At 42.5% G+C, this 19,661-nt stretch overlaps 1 protein-coding gene and 1 long non-coding RNA gene across 2 annotated transcripts; both read left to right on the top strand.

Annotated features, from left to right (window-relative positions):
* Window positions 1-1,404: 1,404 nt before the first annotated feature.
* Window positions 1,405-19,622, top strand: LOC117509613. Its single transcript, XR_004560448.1, has 3 exons — window positions 1,405-1,571; window positions 15,347-15,351; window positions 19,612-19,622. It is a non-coding gene; the product is annotated as an uncharacterized LOC117509613 (long non-coding RNA).
* On the top strand, window positions 2,288-15,478 carry sarm1 (sterile alpha and TIR motif containing 1). Its single transcript, XM_034169357.1, has 8 exons — window positions 2,288-2,901; window positions 4,508-5,126; window positions 5,240-5,452; window positions 6,916-7,007; window positions 7,100-7,426; window positions 8,131-8,320; window positions 10,973-11,094; window positions 15,092-15,478. Exons 1-8 carry the CDS (start codon window positions 2,447-2,449, stop codon window positions 15,198-15,200), a joined length of 2,127 nt encoding a protein of 708 aa, XP_034025248.1. The 5' UTR covers window positions 2,288-2,446; the 3' UTR covers window positions 15,201-15,478.
* Window positions 19,623-19,661: the final 39 nt, after the last annotated feature.

Here is a 19,661-nt window from a genome sequence, read left to right as displayed (position 1 = left end):
AGAGCTTTAAAAGTGATTAGTAACAGTGGTTTTAGAGATTCATCTAATCCATTGTTTATTAAGTATAGGGTACTTAAATTTCATGATTTAGTTGATTTGAAAATATTACAAACGATGTACCAAGTTAATAAAAATACTTTACCAACAAACATTCAAAATATGTTTGAAAAAAGAGTAAGTAGTTATAAATTGAAAGGAATAGAAGTCTTTAAAAAACCAAGATTTAGAACCAAAGTAAAGGAAAGGAGTATTGCAGTAAATGGTGTCAAATTATGGAACAATCTTAATAAAGAAATTAAAGAATTAAGGTCGCTTAAATTATTTAAAAAACATATTAAATTAGATGTATTAAGTAAGTATGAAACTATGAAGTAAGTCAGTGGGCTGCAAGAAAGTCAAAAAAAAAAAAAAAGTAAACTGTTAATAATGTTTGGAGTGTCTTAAGTTTAAATGTAACCTGTCAGTGATGTAATCTATTAATTAATGGTCATAATTATGAAATGGGTCAGTGGTATGTGACAAGTTAAAGAAATGCAATCTGTTAAATAATGTTGACTATGATGCTGTATATTGAAAGATTGTATTGTTAAAAGGGGCAGAAATCATAAGACTTGTTCTTCTTTCTGCTCCTTTTCATTCTGGTATTGTGGTGCTTTTGTTTTTTGCTTTTCTGTTTTTCTTTTAAATGAATGAAATAAATATTAAAGAAAAAAAAAATTGATCTCAGCTATTTCAACATTTTTTTTTACTCTGGTTATACTTTGGAAGTTCAAATACTTGAAAGAAATTTGCACAACGTACAGGTGCTATTTATGTGAAGGGATTCAGTCTTGATTACTCAGTAATTCAAATTAAAGAATACTTATTTAAAGCAAGCAGTAATCCAGTAGTAATTTAAAGTTTAAGGGTTATGCGCTTGCTTAGTCATCATTTAGTCATTTTTAGCCACTTATCCAGGTCTGGGTCGAGGTGGCAGCAGAGCAAGCAACTCATCCCACACTTCCCTATCCTCAGCCAAGTCCTGTAACTCTTCCTGGTGGATCCCAAGGCCTTCCCAAGCCAGCTTGGGAAATATAGTCTCTCCAATGTGTCTTGCGTGTTACCGGGGCCTCCTCCTGGTTGGACGTGTCTGGAAGACCTCCTTAGAGAGACGGCCAGGGCGCATCCTTACCAGATGTTTCTGTGAAGGCTCTCAGTTGTCCAGGTGGTTTCCATAGTAGAGAAGCTTGAATCTTCGACTGAGTTGCTTGACATGAGTCAAGTCCAGTCGAAGATTCAAGCTTCTCTACTATCCTTACCAGATGCCCGAATCACCTCAACTGGCTCCTTTCGATGTGAAGTAGCAGATCTACTCAGAGTCCCTCCCGGATAATCAAGCTTGTTACCCTGGCCAGGAAGGTAAGCCCAGATACCCAACGGCGGAATCTCATTTCTACCGCTTATAGCCACGATCTTATTCTTTCAGTCATTACCCAAGGCTCATGACCACAGATGAGAATAGGAGCGTGAATCGACTGGTAAATTAAGAGCCTCCCCTTCCGGCTCAGCTCCTTCTTTACCAAGATGGACCGGTCCATAATAAACACCTTGTTTGAGCAAAAGGGTGTTCATATGCACCAAACAGGCAGTTCAGATGATCCAGCCTTCTGAGTGGGATCCTAGAAAAGATCCTGCTGTGCTTGCTTAATTTAAAAAAAAAAAGATCAAATAAGTTTACATTGCAAATAAATATTATTTTTCAGGTAAGTTAGTAAAACTCTCAGGAAGTTGTGCTTTTGATGTGGGTGAGGAAGTTTCTTAAAACTAGTTAATATTCAGCTTCTGGCCTGTGCTTTTTAACTCTCACAGGCTGTCTTAAATTTGTATTTATTTATTTATTTATTTTTGAGCTTGCAAGGCTTTTTTTAAACGTTTTTTTTCATCTATTTTTTTTTATTTTTTGTATGATTACATTTTCACTCACATATAATATAGACGGCGCACACAAAATAACGGGCCACATCTTAATCCGAAACATCTGCTTCAGGCGGCAGGATCAAGTTGGTGGGCGGAGCAAACTGAGGGATGGGTCGCGCGCCATGCGGTAGAAGATGCTAAAAGGCAACTACTTAAAATAAAATATTTCAGACTGAAATAGACAGCTACCTATCGTCGAGTGTGCTGGGAGGGAAAAAAAACTGCGCGACAACAGGCCGCCTGTTCCTGCAAATCTGAATTAATACGAGTAAAGAGTTAAACAGTAGCCGTCTTTTATCCGCAGTGAAGCCTCCGAGAAAACACATCGTGACCTCTTCTTGACGGGTTGTGTGCGAGTCTTCGTCCTGCCAGACATGGTGAGAGATGATGTAATTTAGTGTCATGTTTAATTTGTAGCAACGAATTTGGAGACGTGTCTGTCTTGGATTTGGGGCATAGGGTCCGCAGTTTTTCTCCGGCCTGTCGGTAGATGCTTTTTTCTCTGACGCTCTTCCTGTGGAGGCTCTACCGACATTTCTATATCATGTTTAGTTCAGACAGACTCACAGTCCCGGATTACGTCAGCCGGCTCCAGAGCCGGAGGAGCACCGACCCCAAAGCGGTCTCTCCGGGGATGAACGCCGACGTGCAGACGGCGCTGGACTCCTCCATCCCCGCCCTCCGCTCCGCCATCAGGAGGCTGAAGTCAGCCCAGGAAACCTCCAGCTCAGAGGAGAGTCGCGGGGCCATTGCGGAGATTTTTCAGCTAGTGGAGGAGGCCTGGGTTATGCCTACAGTGGGCCGTCAGGTGGCCGAAGAGATCTGCAAAAGGATCCGGCTGGACGGAGGCCTGGAGGTGCTGCTTCACCTCCAACAGGATCCTGCTGTGGAGATCACATATGAGTCTGCAAAACTGCTGGAGCAGATCCTGACTTCAGAGAACAGGTACAAGTCCTGCCCAGCAATCACACGTGTTCATGGTAGAAATCAGGGGCAGATCTGGCTTCAGGTGAATTGGGGTGAGTGTGACTTGTTTGGGTTTTGCCATAAACAAACCCAGACAAATACTGCATGCAACAGCGTTCATCTTAGTTCAGCTTTTTCTTTTGGAATATCTTTCCCTTTTTACCTCCCACCAAAGTTGGAGTAGGTTATGTTTTCGCCCTGGTTCTTTCTTTGTTTGTCTGTTTGTGAACAGCCTGGAGCCCACAATTTTTTATATTTTGTTATTAAATTTTTATTGAAGATTCATATCCTGATAAGAATTGATTCAATTTTCAAGGTCGTAGGTCAAAGATCAAAACGAGGAAAATATTAGAAATTGGCAAAATTCCTATCAATCTCTATTCAAAAATTAATAACTCTCAAAAAGATCAAATTTCTTTCATATTTGAGAGCGTTAGTTAGGATGGTATCCTTTATTGACTGACAAAGTCCAGATCTGATCCAAATACAGATTTTTTTGGCCATTTTAAATTTAATATTTTACATTATATCTGAATCAAATGTGCCCCAATCACTCATATTTGAAAGTGAGGTATAGACTGGCACTCACTATAACCTCACAAAGTTTGATCCAGTGTCACCGACTGAACGCTACCCCCTTAAAAGTCCGTCCGCCCTGCCTTCACTCCGCATGTGGCATTTCGCAGCGTCAGCAACATCATTTCTGAGCGTCAGCCACGATTCACTGATTATCACCTCGTTTCTGCTTAAAACTGAACTCCAGTCATCATCTGTCTCAGCGACAGATATCTGAAGCTGTTGTACAACAATTGTTTCCACATAAATTCAGCATTAATTCATAATAAAAGACAGGGGATGGATCAGAGCGCCACAGCAGCATGTCTGACTCTGACGTGCTGCTCCCACGTCATTTCAGTGTGTCAGTAATGACTCACCGATTATTACCTAATTTCTGCTTAAAACTGAGTTTAGAATGATTTAAGAGGGTATAGAGAACGAGTCTGACGTGCTGCTGTGGTCCGAAATAACTCATGCGCAGTGAAAGCAGGGCAGACCAGTTTTTAGGGGTGACCGTTTGGTCGGCGACACCGGATCTGACCAGGAGTGGCATACAGTTCTTTCCCCATATGTCTCTTCCCACTGCTCAGGTTGATTCTAAGTGCGCATGCCCAAGTGCAAATGCATTTCATGACAACGGAGCACAAATTGGAGGGTGGTGGTGGGGGGTAGAAATAGTACAATTAAAAAAAACTGCGCATGCGTGAAATGTGTGCAACTCCCCCTTAATAGCTGCCACTGAAAATGACCTAAAAAAAAATCAGGTTTAGACAAAATATACACGTAAATAAATTGATGGTACACCTGCATATAGAGAGCTGGATAGATTCCTCTAAAGGCAAAAATAAACAAAATGCATTCAAAATGTGCACTGCCTCAAAGATACTTCACATAATGCATTTTGTTTATTTAGTAAACTTCTAATTATGTTAAAGGTTATGGTTTACAATGATTTAAAGTGTATCTTTTTGGTCACTTTTGTGCCCAGATTAATGCCTTCAATTTTTCCCTTTCTGTATTTTGCCAGAGAATACGTTGCACGAATAGGTTTGGGGGTGATCCTCAACCTGACGCGTCAGCAGGAAGATGCCCAACTGGCCCGCAGTGTCTCTGGGATCCTGGAACACATGTTTAAACACACAGAGGAGACATCTGTTCACCTCATCTCCAATGGTGCCCTAGATGCTCTCCTGTTTTGGTGCAGCGGTACAGATCCCACAGTTCTGCGCCACTGTGCTGTGGCCCTAGCAAACTGTGCTATGTATGGAGGCCACCGATGCCAGCGATTGATGATAGAGAAAAAGGCAGCTGAATGGCTTTTCCCACTGGCTTTTTCCAAAGAGGATGAACTCATTCGATTCCATGCATGCCTAGCGGTCACTGTGCTAGCGGCTAACCGAGAAATTGAGAAACAGGTTGTGAAATCTGGAACGTTGGAACTGGTAGAGCCGTTTATTGCATCGTTGGATCCTGATGACTTTGCCCGCAGTTTACTGGACAGTGCAGATTGCATGCAGGGAAGGACTGCAACGGATCTTCAACATCTGCTGCCATTGCTGGATGGTACAAGAGTGGAGGGAAAATGCATTGCAGCCTTCTATCTCTGTGTTGAAGCTAGCATCAAGTCACGCCAAAACAATACCAGGGTACTGCCACAATCTCCTTATCCTGTGACCTAAAATTAATAGGCAGTGGAGTTGGTGGCATTATTGCGATTGTCATGAATGACAAATAACAGTTTTAATTTGTCCTCTTTAAGATATTTCAAGAGATCGGAGCGGTTCAGAGCCTAAAAAGAATCGTCATGTACTCCAGTAATGGTACAGTCTGTGCACTTGCCAAGCGGGCACTAAATATGGTGGGAGAAAAGGTACCGAAACGCATCCTTCCTTGTGTGCCAAACTGGAAAACATGTGAAGTTCAAACCTGGCTCCAGCAGGTTGGCTTCAGCAACTATTGTGACCGTTTCCAGGTGTGTGAAAGGGAACCAACTTTCTTAGCTCTATACGAGGTCTGTCCATAAAGTAACGGTCCTTTTTATTTTTTTCAAAAACTATATGGATTTCATTCATATGTTTTTACGTCAGACATGCTTGAACCCTCGTGCGCATGCGTGAGTTTTTCCACGCCTGTCGGTGACGTCATTCGCCTGTGAGCATGCCTTGGGAAGGAGTGGTCCCGCCCCCTCGTCGGATTTTCATTGTCTGGAAATGGCGGAATGAAAAGGACTTTTTTCCATCAGAATTTTTTTCAGAAGCTGTTAGAGACTGGCACCTGGAAACCATTCGAAAAATTTATCTGGCTTTCGGTGAAACTTTTACGGGCTTCACAGAGAATAAGGACTTTAACTACAGCTTTAAGGACCCCTTTAAGGACGGTCGGTGCTCTGAGCTGCGACGACGAGGCACAAACCACTGGATCATTTCTAAATGGATGGCTCTGTGGATACGAGACCGTCGTGTGCTCCTTCTCTGGTTATCACAAGAGCTGGACATCAGTTATTTTCCGGCAGATTTCACTTTTAACAAGAGATTTTGTCATGGAAAGCTGCGCGGAGGCTTCTCTCGTCACGACCGATTCGCTTTGGAAGCGAGACAAAGGAACACCTCCGTTTCGGAGTGTTAGAGGACAAGTTGGGACATGTTTATCTCGGCTTTCAGTGCTTACCAGTCAAGTGAGTATAAGAGAAATTGTGGAGAGCTGGACATGTCCCAACTTGTCCTCTAACACTCCGAAACGGAGGCGTTCCTTTGTCTCGCTTCATCAGCGACTCGGTCGTGACGCGCGAAGCCTCCGCGCGGCTTTCCATGACAAAATCTCTTGTTAAAAGTGAAATCTGCCGAAAAATGGCTGATGTCCAGCTCTTGTGATAACCAGAGAAAGAGCACACGACGGTCTCGTATCCACAGAGCCATCCATTTAGAAATGATCCAGTGGTTTGTGCCTCGTCGTCGGCGCGGCGCGCCGAGCGTCCTTAAAGGGGTCCTTAAACCTGTAGTAATAGTCCTTATTCTCTGTGAAGCCCGTAAAATTTTCACCAAAAGCCAGATAAATTTTTCGAATGGTTTCCAGGTGCCAGTCTCTAACAGCTTCTGAAAAAATTCTGATGGAAAAAAGTCCTCCTCATTCCGCCATTTCCAGACAATGAAAATCCGACGAGGGGGCGGGACCACTCCTTCCACAAGGAGTGCTCTCAAGCGAATGACGTCACCGACAGGCGTGGAAAAACTCACGCATGCGCACGAGGGTTCAAGCATGTCTGACGTAAAAACATATGAATGAAAGTCATATAGTTTTTGAAAAAAATAAAAAGGACCGTTACTTTATGGACAGACCTCGTAAATACAACCATACATATTTATTGTCCATACATATTGCTAACCTGTTGGGTAATTTGTAGACCTCCATCTTATGTTTAATATACGTATTATATAGGAGCTACAGGTGGATGGAGACCTCCTGCTAAACATCACAGACCAGGATCTGAGGGCTGATCTGGGAATATCTGCAGGTCTTACGTGCAAAAGGTAAGTGGTAAAAATATTTTGACATGCAGCTCTGAATACAATACAATCCTGCACTCTTTGCTGATAATTGTCTGTTTTGGGTGACCCACCAGGTTCTTGAGAGATTTGCGTGTCTTGAAGACTTACGCCAACTACTCCACATGTGACCCAAACAATATGGCTGACTGGTTAGTTGAGGTGGATCCTCGCTTCCGTCAGTACACCTATGGCCTGGTCCAGTCAGGAGTGGATCGTACTAACGTTCAGATGCTGACTGATCAGCAGCTTGAGCACGACTGTCGCATAGAGAATGGGGTCCATAGAGCCAAGATCCTAGCTGCTAGCCGCCAGCCATTAAAACAATGTCATACAGATGCTCAACCTTCAGGACCCGACGTGTTCATCAGCTACAGGCGGTCAACCGGCTCCCAGCTGGCCAGGTCAGAACTGAAGCGGTTTTTGTGTTGAAAGTAAGATAGAAAATGAGATTGTCAGTAAAGGCAGAACCAGTTAAAATGTATATTGAGGGCACGCAGTACAATATTTTCCAGAGTATAAGTCATACTGGAGTGCATGTCGCACCTCTCCAAAATACCTCTTTATGAGAAAAAGCCTATAAGTTGCATTTACCACTTTATGCAACAAGAAGCAAAATTAATCTAATTGCAGCATTATTCATTTACAAGGCACACACAGTGAGCTAATGAACTACTTAATGTTACTATACCAGGCAAAAAATGTGAGTAAACAGCTTTTTTTTAAGTCACTGAACAGACTGTCATACGTGAGGTGCATGAGTAGTGCAGATAAACGTTTGAAAACCTGATGCATTTTTTTCGTACTTACTTATAACACAAACATTGCTATAGCAGTCAGAGGCTACGGGCTAATAGTGCTAACTGTGAGTAAGCTGCTTCTTTATGTGTGAGGTGAATGTGCACACATTAGCCTCTACCCCTGCCTGTTGGTGGAACTAATCATTATGGAATGGTCATACTGGTGTCAGGATTTGGCTTTTGTTTCCTTGGTGTAAACAGATATGAATTTAAAAGTATTTTATTTCATTCAAGATTTTACAAGTTCTTCATGCAGTGTTCTCTGTATAAAACATTGTTTTTTCATCGACTATCACTCCCACACCAAGCCTTCTGAAGGTGCACCTGCAGATTCGAGGATTCAGCGTCTTCATTGATGTTGAGAAATTGACCGCTGGTAAATTTGAGGACAAGCTGATTCAGAGTGTGCAGAGGGCACGTAACTTCATCCTGGTCCTGTCTGCCAACGCTCTCGACAAGTGCATGGGCGACACTGCCACAAAGGACTGGGTGCATAAGGTCTGAACTGGTCCATGTTTCATAACAAACTTCCACTTTAAACTTTGACCCACCCTGCTGCTCTATAACTCCTTATCACAATGTGTTTAATGATAATGGCAGAGAAGAGTGCTTATTCAGCATGAATACAGTAGCCTAATTCACAATCCACAATGCAGGGGTGGTGGCCAAGTGGTTAGTGCGCTTGGTTTCAGGCTCCCGGTTCAAACCCCACCCCTGCCACATTTCTCCATGTAATGTGGAGTTGCGTCAGACTAAAACTTGCTAATTCATGTGCGGTGACCCCAAGTAAAAACAAGGGAGCAGCCAAAGGGACTTACTAGGTCACATTCCCCAACAGTGCCTGTAAGATTTGTACTAGTTTAAATTGTACATAAGTATGTTTGGAGAGTGATTTGCCATTTTAATACTTCACTGGGCTGCTTCATTATTTGTGCCGTGTAATTGTAAGTAAATACATTTTTTAAATAACATTTTCTAAAAGTATCCACTGATTTAATTGGTAGCTTTTCCAGGCAGTCACCACAGCTGTTAGCATTGCTACTTTTATTCTGTAGTTAAAATGCAGTTTTCTATTAAATATCTGTAGGCATGTTATCCTGCATTGTGGGTATGTGTTGTAGTCCATGAGCTAAACAGGTTTTCAGTATCTCAAGTGGTCAAATGACACAATCCTGTAACATCTGGGACATGTGCTGGTGCTGTGCATCACTGTATCCACCAAAGAATGGCACTGTCCCTGGTCCTGCATGGCAATCACCCAGGCAGACAATTGGTCAGTTGAAAATAGCCAACTGTCTCCTGTAGCCAAGTAAAATATGGACATCCCCTTAGCATCTTCCAATCACTGGGGTCCTGAACAAAGAGGCACTTGTATGCTGGATCAAGCCAGAGAAACATGCCACATGGTAGCTGACATTTTCTCAGAGTGCAAGTGATTATTCCTTATGAGTCTTCCTAAGTAACCATTTGTTTGCCAGTTATTCCAGTAGTACCCAAGGATCTTCCACCTAGACACAGGATCAAAAACATACAGTCATCACTTTCTCACTGGTGTTCAACAAGACAAGAAGCACCAGGATCCTAAAACTTGGATCTTTCATTTCCCTAGTGATTTGAGCATCACCAAACACCTGTCCAGTAATGCTATGACTCCATAAGCACTTCCTAGCCTTCTCTCAAAGATGTAAGTCCTGCATCCCTTTAATGTTCAGCTCAATCGTTTGGTAGAGCATATTGACATCTCATACATTCTATTGAAAAATGCAGTGACATTAAAGGATTAAAGGCCCTGTGGCCCGTTGGTGCCAGTGCTTATCTCTAGATTCCGTAGCATCAAACAGATGAGAGCCTACGAGTCCCCCTAGAAGGGACGCCAATCTGACGCAGGATATTTCTGCAGCTAAGGCTGCTACCCATTTACAACTGGGTGGACTGAGACCATGTAGATTAAGTGTCTTGTCCAAGGACACAGACAGGTAGCGTGAGAGGGTTTCAAACCTCAGCTACCTGCTCTTCATGAGAAATGTGAATGTCTTTAAATCCACAGACAGATTAGCTATAAATGAGGTTGACAAACACATTTGTCACTTGACGGGCACTCCTGGGGATTGGCCAACTCATGGTTACATGCCGTTAACTGTGCACAGTGTTTAAATAGATTTAAAACGATGGGGAAACTCGACACTATCGCTATGAGCTTTCCCTCTGTGGTTGACTGCTTAATGGAACCAAAGTTCAATCAATTTTCTTCAGTTCAATGTCTTGCTAACATCTCTGTAAGATGTCTTATAAATCACCTCAGATATTATCTGGTTACAAAAACAGTTTTTAAATTTAGAAGTGTGTATTATTCCTCATTAACTTTTACTAAGTATCAGAGAGAACAATGCCAAATAGATTTATACAGATATTCCAAGTTGACAGAATACACTTCAGGGCGTATTCTGTCAACTTGGAATATTTTGTTTGAGTGAGCAACTAGTGTACCAGTATTTGTATGAAGTAGACGTTTTGGCCCCTCTTGTCTTTTTACTTTTAAAACACCTACTCTGATAGAAAATGAATGGCAGCTCGTCGTTTTGCCTCTGTCATTTGTAGCTAACGTGCCCAAGGGGCGAAGGTTTGACACCTTCATTCAGGTATACATTTATTCTGCAGTGGTCACAGCGTTGTCCACGAAGTCAAGATCAGCAAGTCTTTCTAAGCCTCTGGTATCAATAACCCTACCTAACACCCAGTCCATGCAAGCATTGACAAATGTAGGAGCTAGCACTACATCTGAATGCCAGAGTTTCTATGCCCATTCCATGCAGCACTCACATTACCTACCTGTGTATAAGCTGGTTATGATGACTGGCAAGTTGTTGGGGATCCAGTAACTTCTGAGAATGTCCCAGAGAGCAACCCAAAAGGTTATATGTTCCATTTTTTTGTAGCTCTAGGTGTACCAACATTGTAATTTTTCCACCTTAAGTTGTACCAATGAGGCCAAGATGTTCTGTGGGCCCATAGATTATGTTCCTGTTGACCAGTAGTTCCTACTAATGTGGAAAAAAGTCATACAAATATAAGAAAATCCTGTCTGCTTCTTGTCTTATATTTCTTGACAAGTAATTAAGAGACTAAAAGAAGTTATATTTACTTTTGCAGGAAATCGCCACGGCCTTGGCTTCTAAGAAGAATATCGTTCCTGTCACAGATAATTTCAGCTGGCCAGACCCAATGTCTCTACCAGAAGACATGAGATCTATTCTCAAGTGCAATGGCATCCAGTAAGCTACTGATTCACTCTGAATATTTTCTGTGAAAAACAGTACCTGTTCACTTATTTCAGAAGGTTGATGTATTTCTTGGATTTTACATGACTTTTTTAAAGCATTTAATCACTGTACCACAATATCTACCTGTATGAAACAGTCCACAGAGTTAAAGTTCAACATTAATTTATCATTAGAATTTGTTCAATAAAACTAACCATTATCACAATATTAGGTGAGGTGCATGACTGTGCTCGTGCCACATGTCCCTGCATCCATCACACTATGGAACCACCCTGGGTACTTGTTGGTAACAATCCAGGCAAAATAACGACCTAGCCCAAGTCTTCAAACAGTAGCCATCTATTAGGTGATGCATTTGTGCACTATTGGCTTTTATTTCCAGTTGCTGAGATCTTCAGTACTGAGGCATGTGTGTTGATAATGTCGCAGGTGACATTCTGTCACAGTGTAGGTGGTACGCCTCATCCAAGTCTTCCTACGTAAATATTTGTTTAGCACAGACATTCTGGGTATGTCCAAGGATCTGCCGAAGAGACCTAGTACCGAAGGCATGCAGTCCTCAACCTTTAGTCACTGGTTAGCATCCAGATCTCACAACCATATAAGACTGGAAGCACCAGAAACCTAAAGACTTGGACCTTCTGTTCTATTGCGAAATTATCCGTGTTGCCAAACACCTCTATCCAATGACCTCATAATTATAAGCACTTTCCCGGTGTCTCAGTGTTAAAGGCCAAGGTCCTGTAAACATGAATGTGACTGCTCAGATAAGTGAATCTTTCAGGAGGTTTTGACGTTTACCACGTACAGATATACTTCTGATGGCTGAGTCTAGGAAGACATTGAAAGCCAGGATCTTAGTTTTTATCGATGACAGTTATAAACTCAGAACCCTCTACTCCGAACTCTAGTGTCTCAGTCTGGCTAGCCAGTAATTCCACAAATGTCACACTGTCATTTGCAAAGTCAAGGTCAGTAAACCTTTCCTCACTGATGAAGGCACCAAAATTGTTGGACATGGAACAGAGAAGGAGCCAGAACATCTCCCTGATGAACACCAGAATTCCTTGATAAGTCAAACCCCGTCCCCACCTGCCTCGAGGAGATAATCTCAAATGGCACATATCCTTGCCCACCCCCAGCCCATCTTTTTATTGCAGCATATTAGGATGTCAAAGAAATGAATATGAGCTCATGGTGTGTACAGATTACTCTAATTGGAGGGTAATTTATACAGATTAGGTGCAAGGTGTCAGAATTATAGATGTTTGTGTGTGGCTGCTGATTTGGTTGTTGGAATCAGGTGTGTGTTATCTCTTATTTTATTGACTGACAATAAGGCCCCACAAAAAAAACAGTTTGTTATCCTTGACATCAGGAAAAAAGTGATGAGGGAGGGTGGATTTTTTTTACATTTCTTTTTTCTTAGGAACAGAGAACATAACATGGTAAAGTTTTAAAGTTGGGAAATGAAACTTCCCCTTGTAATATGAATTAACACAAGTTTACAGCACTTAGTTCATTTCATTCTTGAGGACGAGGAAAAACTCACCTTACAACCGTTGTTCTTAGCGTTCAAACTACCTACATTGTCCAGCATACCACATGCACACTGGCTGTAAATATCGCTCATGGTCACCTCGGGGGAAATGCTCACCCCGTATCATGGCTTCAGCTTTTTGGCCTTACCGGCAATCATCCATGTGTGTGAGTGGTTGTCAATGACAACAAGTGGCCTCTTCCGGGCCCGGCTCAGTAATCTTTGGCGCCTTTAGCCAAAGCATACTCGGCACCTAGCGGACGTGCTGGTTCTTGCACCAGCTAAAGTGTGTGGAGTTGATTTCATGTGTTAATGTCACTTTGAGTTTAGTTAATCTTTACATGATTAGGTTTAGACAATAGAAAAGAATAGAATAGAGCCTTTGTCATTGTACATACATACAACAAAATTTGTCTGCTGCTTCCTAATTACAGTTAGACACAATCCAACCACTAGGAAGAATGGGCAGTCACAGTCCGGTGTCGCAGACTGAGCAGTCCACCCCTAAAAATTTGTTCACCCTGCCTCCACTGCGCATGCGTCATGTCAGACCACAGCAGCTCATCTGAGATGGACTCTCTTCACCCAAAGTGATCAAAGGGAATAATGGGATTATTAACCATCAGATGACAAGGTAAAACCTCTTAAATTATTCTAAAGTCAGTTTTAAGCAGAAATGAGGCCGTTTCAAGCAGAAATGAGGCGATAATCAGTGAAACTTTGAAATGATGGATTTGCAGTGAATGCAGCAGGAGCAGCAGGTCATGGCTGCTGCGCTCTGATCGCTACCTCTGTCTTTTATTATCAGGGCTGTGAAAACTCCGCGGACCCGGGGATTCCACGGATTTCATCATGGGGGGGGTGTTAGTGTTGTACTCTTTAATCGTGATTGTTACTGAGTTTTTAAAACGCTTATCGCAAAGCGTTCTTTTTTACGACATCATGCAAGTTTTATAAGTCCGCAGACACTGATCTGTGTGTTACAGATACAAATCAGTTTCCTCGGATCCGCGGAGTTTCGAGGAGAATAAATGCCACTCAAAACCTGGCTGTTACGACAGTTGTCGTAAAGTGGGACTGGTTGGTTGCTGCAGTGACGCTGTGTGGCTCCTGTGCGAAGCTTAGCTCAACATAGCATGTGGACATCGCAAACGTTTAGAACTTTCAAGTTTTTAAAAGAAGAATTTTGCAACTTGTCTGTGTCACGGAGCGACATCAGACAGAGCAAAGATGGCGAGAAAGACGGTTTGAAAAAGTCTGATAAGGACAAGAATCTGTGGAGTTGTTGCTGGCTTCATGAACACACCTAGCGGTAAATGGGAAAAGCGAACTGGTAAGAATTTTTTCTCTCTCTGGAAAATAAACATTGTGCTGTTCAAACAGAATTTCAGAAAAGTTTGTGCCTTTTTTTTTCTTTCATTGAAAAAAGACATTGTCGCTTTGAATGAATTTAGGCTACATGAATTTACACAAGAATGTAAATTAGTTTTATTAATGTAGATTTTTTTCATGGGAAAAAAGACATTGTGGCTTTACAGGAATTTACACAAGAATGTGTGGCTTTTTACTATAAGGTATTTTATTGATATTTACCCTGATTTTTAAAATATTCTACAAGCTTTAGCTGTGGTTTTTGAAATACTTTAACAGTCTTTTCAATCTTCATGGATTTCATGTAGTTCAATTGTTCTGAGTTAATGCATAATTTGGTTTACAATTAAAAGGAAAATCATACCAGGTCCTACTTCCAGGTCATATTCGATTATTTCAACATGATCATTGACGGTTCAAATGACCCCTGCAAATTTTTCCTTGGATTTCACAATTTTCATTTCACAGCCCTGTATTATGAAGTAATGCAGAATTTATGTGGAAATGATTGTTGTACAAAAGCTTCAGGTATCTTGTTGCTGAGATAGATGATCACTGGAGTGCAGTTTTAAGCAGAAATGAGGTGATAATCTGTGAAATACGTCTGACACTCTGAAATGATGGATGCGCAGTGAAGGCAGGACGAACGGATTTTTAGGGGGTATCATTCGGTCTGCGGCACCGGCACCCAGGGACCAATTCCAGATGTGGAGATGCTGCCTTGGTCAGGGACAGGGACAGGAGCAGACCCTAAAATAGCATGTTTTTGGTTGTGGGAGGAAACCAGAGTGCGTGGAGGAAACCCACACAGACACAGGGAGAACATGCAAATTCCACACAAAGGGCGGGAAGCGATCCCTTGACCTTCATGCTGTGAGGCACCAGTGCTAACCACTAAGCCACCATGCCGCCCACAAGTCATTAGTGTTTTACACCCTGATATTTCATGAATAATTTGTGAATGTCTGGTGTTGTTTCCAGGTTGTAAACAGTTATTTGTAAATTTGTAACAAAGCCATTGAGATCAAATGGTTTTCTTGTTGTATGCATGTTCAAATGCCTGTTGTCTTGACACAGGTGGTCCCATGAATACCAGGATGCCACAATTGAGAAGATCCTACGCTTTCTGAAAGGAAACCCAGACCAAGATGACTGTCCCGATGGCTCCAGAGAACAAAAAAAATAAGTAAACATTCAGCTGTTGCTACTTTAACTGCAGATGATGCCAAAGAAAACATGGCTTATTATGAAATGGCCAGCAGCTGTCGTTAATCTGCTCAAATGCTCCTGAAATGAATTTGATAAATGCTTACACGGTAGCTGCAAAAATAGGTACAGTGACATATAATACTGTGGGAGGGCAGAGTGTGTGTGTACTAAACTATGAGCCTTATTCGTACCACAATACTGCTGTAAATGTGTCTTCAGGTTTTTCTCAGGAAAGTAACTGATATATATCAGCCAGCAATTGGCATCCAGCAAAATAACCAATAACACCTTCATTAGCAACCACATACAATGTTGAAAGCAATGATTCTTATGTTGTTTTTAATTGTGGTATTAACAAGAATTCAGTGGATTTATTCATGGTAGGAATAACATTATTACAACCCCAGTTCCAATGAAGTTGGGACGTTGTGTAAAATGTAAATAAAAACAGAATACAATGATTTGTAAATCCTCTTCAACCTATTCAATAAATGATAAACTTTATTGTTTTTGTGCAAATATTTGCTCCTTTTGAAATGGATGCCTGCAACATGTTTCAAAAAAGTTGGGACAATGGTATGTTTACCACTGTGTTACATCACCTTTCCTTCTAACAACACTCAATAAGCATTTGGAAACTGAAGGCACTAATTATTGAAGCTTTGTAGATGGAATTCTTTCCCATTGTTGCTTGATTCAGTTGTTTAACAGTCTGGGGTCTCTGTTGTATTTTGCGCTTCATAATGCGCCACACATTTTCAGTGGATGTTGTTGATGTATGGCTTTTGCTTTGCATGGTAGAGATTTACGGTCATGCTCCCACCGTAAAAGGTGGGAGCATGTAATGTGAGGACCCTCAATAGACCACGATGATAGACCACACCGACGCACTGCCCTTGTGAGTCGGGCGCTTGACCGCTTCAACATTGATATCGCTGCCCTGTCCAAAACAAGACTTGCCGGAGAGGGAAGTCTGTCTGAAGTTGGAGCCAACTACACTTTCTTCTGGAAAGGGAAAGAACTTGAGCAGCGGATCCATGGCGTTGGCTTTGCGATCAAGACATCATTGGTGAATTGCTATAGCCTAGCCCCAACCGCCATAAATGAATGTCTTGTGACTCTCCGTGTGCCGCTCCCCGACAGCAACAACATGACTCTGATCTCCGTCTTGACTCTGAAGGTGACGTCAAGGGGTCATTCTATGCTGCCCTGAATAGTGCCATCCCCAGCAGAGACAAGCTCCTCGTGCTCAGAGACTTCAATGCCAGAGTCGGTTGTGACCATAGACTTTGGTTGGGCATTCTGGGCAAGCAGGGGCTTGGATCCTGCAACTCCAACGGGCTTCTCTTTCTTGGCATATGTACTGAAAAAGAGTTGACTATCACTAATACTCTTTCCCGGCTTCCAAATTGTCACAAAACCACCTGGAAACACCAGCGGTCAAAGCACTGGACCATCCTTGACTATATCTTCACTCGATTACATGACCGGAGTGATGTCCTTGTGACCCGCAGCATGCCCGGTGCAGACGATTATTGGACAGACCATCGGCTCCTGATAACTCGTCTCAGACTTCGTCTGCGGAACCTCCCCCTCTACAACAGGGTAAAGAGGGCACGTTGCTTTAACGTCATGAGGCTGAAGATCCCTGCAATTCAGGAAGACTACTCCAATCGTCTCACATAGCTTCTCAGTGAGGCTCCACCATCAGCACATCCGCAAGATTCAGTAGAAGCAGACTGGTCCATTCTCTGTGGCTTACGGATGATCAAGCCATCCTTAAAAGGTGGAAGGAACACTTTCAGATGCTTCTGAATTGTCCATCTACCGCAGCTGAGGACTTGCTCCGTAAGGTACCACAACACCCTGTCAGGCAATGGATGTCACTCCCTCCTTCCTACACCGAGTTTCAGAAGGCACTGAAGTGCATGAAGGCATGGAAGTCCCCCGGGCCCAACAACATCCCCTTGGAACTCATTTCTCATGGGGCATAGCTGTGAAGACCAGGGTTTTCATGTTGATCCTGCGCATATGGGAGACAAAAGCCGTACCCGCAGACCTGAAGGACGCCACCATCATTAACATCTTCGCCTCTACTGGTGGTTGGCTCTCACTGCGGTATTGTATCACTTCCTGTTCCGGAGCACAGCAGTGTTTTGCTGTATCTGTTAGCTGTTTAATCTGCGTAGTTAGATTGATCTAGATAACGCTTTATTTCACAGTGTAATCTTCACGTGCCTTAATTAAAGCACTCTCTCTACTGAATCACCTCTAAATTCACACATTATTCACTGTGTGTTTTTAGGAATCCGCTAGCTTAGCGCAGCTATTAGCGCTTAGCCGGTTTAGAATGGCGGCTTCTCCTGTCTCTCCCACACTTTTCTGCGCTGGGTGTGAAATGTTTAGTTATTCCTCAGCCTCCTTTAGCAGTAACGGTACTTGTAATAAGTGTAGCTTGTTCGTAGCTTTGGAGACTCGGCTCCGCACCTTGGAAAATCCTACAGCAAGCCAGACCCCTGTAGTTGGTGCGGACCAAGGTAGCTTAGCCACCGTTAGCTGTCCCCCAGCAGATCCCGAGCAGCCGGGAAAGTAGGCCGGCTGGGTGACTGTGAGGAAGAAGCATAGTTCTAAACAGAAGCCCCCTGTACACCACCAACCCGTTCACATCTCTAACCGTTTTTCCCCACTCGGCGACACACCCGCCGAGGATCAAACTCTGGTTATTGGTGACTCTGTTTTGAGAAATGGGAAGTTAGCGACACCAGCAACCATACTCATATGTCTTCCGGGGGCCAGAGCAGGCGACATTGAAGGAAATTTGAAACTGCATTTGGTAAGATTGTAATTCACGTCAGCAGTAATGACACCCGGTTACGCCAATCGGTGGTCACTAAAATTAATATTGAATCGGTGTGTAACTTTGCAAAAACAATGTTGGACTCTGTAGTTTTCTCTGGGCCCCTCCCCAATCGGACCGAGAGTGACATGTTTAGCCGCATGTTCTCCTTGAATTGCTGGCTGTCTGAGTGGTGTCCAAAAAATGAGGTGGGCTTCATAGGTAATTGGCAAAGTTTCTGGGGAAAACCTGGTCTTGTTAGGAGAGACGGCATCCATCCCACTTTGGATGGAGCAGCTCTCATCTCTAGAAATCTGGCCAATTTTATTAAACCCTCCAAATCGTGACTATCCAGGGTTGGGACCAGGAAGCAGAGTTGTAGTCTTACACACCTCTCTGCAGCTTCTCTCCCCCTGCCATCCCCCCAATACCCCATCCCCGTAGAGACGGTGCCTGCTCCTAGACCACCAATAACCAGTAAAAATCTATTTAAGCATAAAAATTCAAAAAGAAAAAATAATATAGCACCTTCAACTGCTCCACAGACTAAAACAGTTAAATGTGGTCTATTAAACATTAGGTCTCTCTCTTCTCAGTCCCTGTTAGTAAATGATATAATAATTGATCAACATATTGATTTATTCTGCCTTACAGAAACCTGGTTACAGCAGGATGATTATGTTAGTTTAAATGAGTCAACACCCCCGAGTCACACTAACTGTCAGAATGCTCGAAGCACGGGTCGAGGAGGAGGATTAGCAGCAATCTTCCACTCCAGCTTATTAATTAATCAAAGACCCAGACAGAGCTTTAATTCATTTGAAAGCTTGACTCTTAGTCTTGTCCATCCAAATTGGAAGTCTCAAAAACCAGTTTTATTATTATCTATCGTCCACCTGGTCATTACTGTGAGTTTCTCTGTGAATTTTCAGACCATTTGTCTGACTTAGTGCTTAGCTCAGCTAAGATAATTAAAGTGGGTGATTTTAACATCCACATAGATGCTGAGAATGACAGCCTCAACACTGCATTTAATCTATTAATAGATTCAGTTGGCTTCACTCAAAATGTAAATGAGCCCACCCACCATTTTAACCGCACTTTAGATCTTATGACATATGGCATAGAAATTGAAGACTTAACAGTATTCCCTGAAAACCTCCTGTTTACTTTGATGGACTACCCAGCAGTGGGGAATAAGTTTCATTACAGTAGAAGTCTTTCTGAAAGCGCTGTAACTAGGTTTAAGGATATGATTCCTTCTTTATGTTCTTCAATGCCATATACCAACACAGTGCAGAGTAGCTACCTAAACTCTGTGAGTGAGATAGATTATCCTGTCAATAGGTTTACATCCTCATTGAGCACAACTTGCTGTAGCTCCTCTGAAAAAGAGAGCCTTAAATCAGAAATGCTTGACTCCATGGTATAACCCACAAACTCGCAGCTTAAAGCAGATAACCCGTAAGCTGGAGACTAAATGGCGTCTCACTAATTTAGAAGCTCTTCATTTAGCCTGGAAAAAGAGTCTGTTGCTCTATAAAAAAAAAAGCCCTCCGTAAAGCTAGGACATCTTACTATTCATCACTAATTGAAGAAAAT

This window comes from Thalassophryne amazonica, chromosome 4 (genome assembly GCF_902500255.1).
Source record: "Thalassophryne amazonica chromosome 4, fThaAma1.1, whole genome shotgun sequence".
Lineage (NCBI taxonomy): Eukaryota > Metazoa > Chordata > Actinopteri > Batrachoidiformes > Batrachoididae > Thalassophryne > Thalassophryne amazonica.
The sequence above is the reverse complement of the archived record's forward strand: the minus strand, read 5'-3'. Positions and strand labels throughout refer to the sequence as shown.